The 7,042-nt window shown below is 33.0% G+C and overlaps 1 protein-coding gene across 2 annotated transcripts in view; it reads right to left on the reverse strand.

Annotated features, from left to right (window-relative positions):
- The window catches only part of LOC117114444 (amidase-like), a 14,341-nt gene extending 8,330 nt beyond the window's left edge, over window positions 1-6,011 (reverse strand). Inside the window, exons 1-5 of one of the 2 annotated variants that reach the window (XM_033258113.1) lie at window positions 5,892-6,011; window positions 3,200-3,306; window positions 2,184-2,421; window positions 973-1,145; window positions 727-866 (exon numbers count right to left, since the gene is read on the reverse strand). In XM_033258113.1, coding sequence (XP_033114004.1) covers window positions 727-866; window positions 973-1,145; window positions 2,184-2,421; window positions 3,200-3,236 — 588 coding nt within the window. In that variant the 5' untranslated portion in view covers window positions 3,237-3,306; window positions 5,892-6,011. The remainder of the gene's footprint in view (window positions 1-726; window positions 867-972; window positions 1,146-2,183; window positions 2,422-3,199; window positions 3,307-5,891) is intronic. The other variant, XM_033258114.1, reaches the window with a different exon arrangement.
- Window positions 6,012-7,042: the final 1,031 nt, after the last annotated feature.

The following is a 7,042-nucleotide window of genomic DNA, read 5'->3' on the forward strand; positions in this document are numbered from 1 at the left end:
CCAGGGCCCGGGTCTACTGGGGGGCCCGGACCAAGATGAAAAATTGTCGGGGTAAAAACAAAATCTCCATAGGGCCCGAGCACAAGCCAGGATGAAAACTTTTGTTGTCAGATTTAGGAGGAGACTTAATTTGGGGAGCGGCCGAGTGGGGGTCCCAAGTAAAGGGGGCCCCATGTGAGGTGTTGCCCCGGGGCCCTTACTGGCTCTCGACGCCACTGCACTGTGACAAGAAAAATATTTGAGACAATTACCATCAGTTTAGGTACGGTAACTTTAATTGAATGTATTTCCGATGAATTACGTTTTACATAAATGTACCTAGATCCACGATGACACAATAACCTGCCATTTGTGTTTTTGTTAAATTTGGAAGGTTTGCGGAAGAGCTGAAATTAGACTCTGTTTGTGTGCCACTCTTGTAAAAGTTTGTTATATAAATCAATCTAAATCTTAACTCACTTAAAGGCTTCCAAGAGGAAAACGGCTGTAATTGAAAACAAAACTATTCCGAGTAGTTAACCGGAATCATCTCTAAATTAACAGGCATCTGAGAATGTAGACTACAGTACTACTATGATTGAAGTATTTGTTAGAGAGGACCCGTATCGTTATATCACCTCTTTCCAACAGTCCTCCCATTTATACACAGCACACTACATATTCATTTTCTCTCACTTATTAAACGGAACACGTCACTAAAAGGGTGTGGATAAATATGTCACATACCAAGACCGCACATCCAGAGCTGGAGCCTCCTGCGCTGTAAAGATGGTTGTAAGGGTTTAACGTCGGTCCTTTTGCTGCCAAAAAACTATGCCCAGAAACACAATAGTCTTCACACAGCGCTTTGCCTGCGATTCTTCCACCTTTGATATGAACCCATAAAATGCGTTAGAGAAATTGATTTTGGAATAGGCATATCATAGTTCAGCAAATAAAATTAATAATAATTAATTGTTTTTGACAACCAACCTGCATCGAGAACTCTGGAAACCACTGTGGCATCAAACTCTGGCACATAACCCTCTAGGATCCACGTTCCTCCCATCATAGGAACTCCAGATACAGCAATAGTATCTTTCATTGCTATGTTCTTGCCTTTCAGTATTCCTGTTGATGCACCCGTGATGTTTGTTTTCCAGTACCTAGGTGTAAATGCAATAATAATGGTATATAATAAATACTATTTTTTTTATATTTGTAATTTAAAATATGGCTAAATAAATTTAGTATCTGAGCCTGTTTTGCTTTCATAAACCAAGGACAGAAGCATAATACAAGGGTCCGGCCATTACATCCCTTTAAAAAAAATAGATCTTAAATCTTATCAATTGTAGCCATGTTATGAAATAATTATATAAAAATGCATATTTTTGTCTTTTTCTATTACACTTTTTTTTTTTAATTATAAGAACCAGTAAAATTTTGCCCAGGCTTACTGTTTTTTGGGGCCGATCAGGCTCAAACTGTTTTACACACTTTTCAAACATAAAACATTATTATTGTACAGCAGTACACACTGTACTGAAATGTAGGTAAAAGTGGCCCCGGAAAAAAATCGCTCCTGAAAAGGCCCTGGTCAAAATGGCCCAAGATGACAGGAGGTACACCTACTATACTGTATCATGGAGAGTGTTACATAGTAGTCACACCTACTTTTAATTAAAAATCTCATTTGATATTTTACCTAAGCCTCAATTTGTTCTTATTTTGTTCTTAATTGTTAAGCAATTTCAGCCTCAGTGTTCTCATACGGTAAGGTGTGTTCTTATAAGTGTATCTGAGCCTGTTTTGCTTTCATAAAGCGCCGACATTGTAATTATATAGGCCTAATAGGTCTATAACATGTTTGGCGAATCAAATGACCGAGAAGTTTAAAAGGGCCACAACCTGCCTATAGCAATAATATCGTCGTCTGGTTAAGGTAATTGCGTAGGAGGTAGCATATGATAAACTCCATAAGAATACAAAAATCCAACCTATCTCCATTTTTCTAGGCCTTATTACCTTTAATATAATAAATATGAAAGAGAGAAGTAGTGATAAATGAAAAAGGGAGAGAGGAAAAAAAAAGAAAAAATCAATGTTACATTAGAGTTTAGTTTACTGCTTTTATAATAAGCTGATGTTCTGTTCATAATCATTTTAACTGTGTTTATAACATATATTCGGCTGTTCCGTACCAGGCATTCAACGGGTTTTCCTCGGCTTGGGGTCTGTAACCCGGTAACCGCGGGTACTTTACTGGAAGTGAAATATCAGGTAGTTTATCAACCGCAGAATAACAGCCAATGATCTCCTTCATCAAATTCCTATATTCCACAACTTCGTCATCAGTAAGATCAATTCCGATACGCTCTGCAAGTTCTCTTATCTTCTTTTGGCTAGGTAATCGGACAGGAGCAGAACTGTAGAGGTCATCTGTAACAAAGTCGAACAATCATATAATTTATATATTTGATATAACTGCCAATTGTTAGTGCTTCGAAATTATGAATTGATTGCGGCCTAACTTGTAAAAGAAAGCATTCTGATGACTAAAAAGTAAAAAATGGAGGGAATAGAAGGTACAAAAAAAGTCACCCTCAGCCTCACCATGGCTGTGGCTAAGATGTAAATGATTTGCATGTGAAACGTCTAAGTGTCCAGAAAAAACATTCTCTCTTTCTGTTTACGAAATTATTTATCGGGGGAGGCATGTACTACGAGAGTTCACCTCTGCCGAACATGATTCGGACTGAGGCAACAACTTTGTTGATGTGACAACTCTATATGCCTTGAAATTGCACTCTCAGACATAAATAGTAACTCATGTGAACCTATCCTTTGACAAGTGAACCCCTTTCATGCATATAAACTGAATAATATGGACCACAAAAAAATTGTGGACCCAGCGGACCAACTTAATACAAAATAAACTATATAAACCTTTTTTTTTTAAATTCGGACGAATTTTATTCATAAAAATGTAATTATGGCCTAATATGGACTCACCATGCAAAAGTTTGACCAATTTTATTCATAGGCCTATAAACTGAATAATGTGAACCATTTTAAACATCTCTGTCGTATTAATAGGTTTGTAACATCAGCCAAAATATAGCATCCTAATTAGACAAAAGAATACAGCCTCCTTAACAAAGGCTGACACATCATTACAAGACTATTTTGAGTTTACAATTGCTTTACGTCTGCTTACCTATTGCAGTAGTGCTTCCTTTTGATTGAAGACTCATGATTATTCAAATATTTGTTGAAAATCAAGATGGACGAATGTGTGCTTCTGCTGCAGAACCTGAAGTGTTTCTAGCATTCAATGTTTCATGATTATTAGCGTATATAGTTTATCGTAGCTCGTAAAACTTTCCATCTTGCGATATAATCAATATTTATATTGACTTTAAACAAATCACATGGTTGACATTTAATTTGATTTGGCTTAGCAGAGGCGTCATCAAGACACTGAAAAGGGGGTTTATTTCGATATATTTTTTTATGAAGTCTGACATACGGTCCTAAAGTTTGATTCTCCCCATATTTCACAAACCAGTGTGCTGGTACAAACATAAAAGAGGAGCACGAAGAAAAATAAAAATTAGTTCAAAGTTCAATTAACATATATATTTGACGTTAAAAAAGTGATTACAAACATTAATGAAAGTGATTATTTCAAGTTCAAGTTTCGTTTGTTTCTCATTTGGTAAAATAATATAAAACTAATAAACACTACATTATAGATAAGCTATAATAAATCAATTATCTATAGTGTGTTTATTTCATTTCATTTTTATTTATTTCACACAAAGTTGCTTGGACTTCTAAAGAAGACATTGCCTCTGACTCAGTGAGCCAGAGGTCCTAACATAACATTAAAAAACATACAATAAGATTTCGATTAAAATTTATTTAAAAAAAACATATAGGCCTATCGAAATGAAAAATGTATCTGATACGCTTTAAACCTACTTAAAATACTTTAAGTTCTAGAAAAAAAATGTAGATTAAAAGAAGCAATCCTTTTCCTTACAAATAATTATTATTTCAATAAAAGCATTCAAATATGGCTCGTACATTTTTATATATCGAGCATGGAAGACACAGAGCCAGAAGATTTCTTCTGGTTGCCTTGACTATCAATCATGAACAAAGGTTCTATTGTTATTAAATAATATTCCATTGATTCACTGAAGTTGGTATACACAAAAAAACTCCAAGCTTAATGCTTTCCCTAATCAATTACTGACAGCTCTCAACATGAGCGATATCATTAATTTGCTAAGAATATAATTTTTGTTTATGTCAATGCATAAAAGCAATCTTTAAAAATATTATCAAATTATGTAAAAATTATAACAAGGCCTTTTCCACGAATCGGTAGACATCTTGAAGTGATGACAAACAACCCAAGTCAGTGGTGCGTAACCAACAAAAAAAAAGATAAGCTTTGAAGCTGAATTCTTGTTCTCATGTTATCTAAAAATCCATAACTCCATAACGGAGGATCGTATCACATTAATTTTTTTCTGGAAAATGTTCTCAAAAGACTATTCTACACCACTATATGATTGAAAAAAAATGTTTGACCTTTTGAAAAAGAAAAGCCTATCTAAGTAGTGTATTAAAATAGGCCTATGCATTACAGTGCAGTAGTACTAGTAGTACTCTAGACAAGCATTATTTTAATTACCATATGAGGGTTTCCTGTGTTAAAAACATGATTTACTGTACTATACTTCTTTATAAAACATAACTTGTACTTTATAATACTTAGAGAAATCTGTAAATTATCGGTACCTGGAACAGTAACAGTACGAAAGTATTATATGCTTCTGATTTCAGAAGTTAATTTCAGAGGTCAAAATCATTTTTCAATCATAAATAGTGGTGTAGAATTACAGACAGAGGAAAACATTTTTATTTTAAATCATGTTTATAGAGGGTGACCCTTCCGTGTATCCTTCAAATTCGGTTGATATTTTTTTTTCTAAATAAACTAATGTAAAGCCTTATCAGCGAAGTCTAATTATGAGGCTTAGGATGTTAGTATATGTTTCATTATGAAATAAATTTAAAAAAAAAACACATAAATGTACGTGTTTCATTTTATTTCATTTTGCTATGTTTATAAGTGTTGTTAGTTGCTGCTTAAATATGAAGTTTCCCATTAACAGTTTCAAAAGCATTTGTACTATATATTGTATTGTTTAAAGGTTTGCATGGCGAAGTAATAATATATGTTGAAACTTGCGGTACACCACTTAAGTAGTTCGGAAAAGAACTGTAGTAGTTGAGAAAAAGTCGACGTTTCGATTGAGTTGCTTCAATCGTCTTCAGGAGAATAATATCTGCAGAAACTCCAAACAGAGAAATACATATATGTTTGGATAGAGAGGCAAGTTTCAACATATATACTATATACTATATGATTTGGACTGAGGCAACAACTTTGTTGATGTAACAACTCTATATGCCTTGAAATTGCACTCTCAGACATAAATTGTAAATTATGTGAACCTATCCTTTGACAAGTGAACCCCTTTCATGCATATAAACTGAATAATATGGACCACAAAAAATTGTGGACCCAGCGGACCAACTTAATACAAAATAAACTATGTAAACCTTTTTTTTAAATTCGGACGAATTTTATTCATAAAATGTAATTATGGCCTAATGTGGACTCACCATGCAAAAGTTTGACCAATTTTATGCATAGGCCTATAAACTGAATAATGTGAACCATTTTAAACATCTCAGTCGTATTAATAGGTTTGTAACATCAGCCAAAATATAGCATCCTTATTTAGACAAAAGAATACAGCCACCTTAACAAAGGCTGACACATCATTACAAGACTATTTTGAGTTTACAATTGCTGTACGTCTGCTTACCTATTGCAGTAGTGTTTCCTTTTGATTGAAGACTCATGATTATTCAAATATTTGTTGAAAATTAAGATGGACGAATGTGTGCTTCTGCTGCAGAACCTGAAGTGTTTCTAGCATGCAATGTTTTCATGATTATTAGCGTATATAGTTTATCGTAGCTCGTAAAACTTTCCATCTTGTGATATAATCAATATTTATATTGACTTTAAACAAATCACATGGTTGACATTTAATTTGATTTGGCTTAGCAGAGGCGTTATCAAGACACTGAAAAGGGGGTTTATTTCGATATATTTTTTATGAAGTCTGACATACGGTCCTAAAGTTTGATTCTCCATATATTTCACAAACCAGTGTGCTAGTACAAACATAAAAGAGGAACACGAAGAAAAATAAAAATTAGTTCAAAGTTCAATTAACATATATATTTGACGTTAAAAAAAGTAATTACAAACATTAATGAAAGTGATTATTTTAAGTTCAAGTTTCTCATTTGGTAAAATAATATAAAACTAGTAAACACTACATTATAGATAAACTATAATAAAACAATTATCTATAGTGTGTTTATTTCATTTCATTTTTATTTATTTGACACAAAGTTGCTTGGACTTCTAAAGAAGCAATTGCCTCTGACTCAGTGAGCCAGAGATCCCAACATAACATTAAAAAACATACAATAAAAATTCGATTAAAATTTATATTTTTTAAAACATATAGGCCTATCGAAAAGAAAAATGTATCTGATACGCTTTAAACCTACTTAAAATACTTTAAGTTCTAGAAAAAAAATGTAGATTAAAAGAAGCAATCCTTTTCCTTACAAATAATTATTTCAATAAAATCATTCAAATATGGCTCGTACATTTTTATATATCGAGCATGGAAGAAACAGAGCCAGAAGATTTCTTCTGGTTGCCTTGACTATCAATCATGAACAAAGGTTCTATTGTTATTAAATAATATTCCATTGATTCACTGAAGTTGGTATACACAAAAAACTCCAAACTCAATGCTTTCCCTAATCAATTACTAACAGCTCTCAACATGAGCAATATCATTAAGATTGCTAAGAATATAATTTTTGTTTATGTCAATGCATAAAAGCAATCTTTAAAAATATTATCAAATTATGTAAAAATTATAACAAGGCT

This window comes from Anneissia japonica, unplaced genomic scaffold (genome assembly GCF_011630105.1).
Source record: "Anneissia japonica isolate Jap-2015-1 unplaced genomic scaffold, ASM1163010v1 scaffold3845_len455572_cov173, whole genome shotgun sequence".
Lineage (NCBI taxonomy): Eukaryota > Metazoa > Echinodermata > Crinoidea > Comatulida > Comatulidae > Anneissia > Anneissia japonica.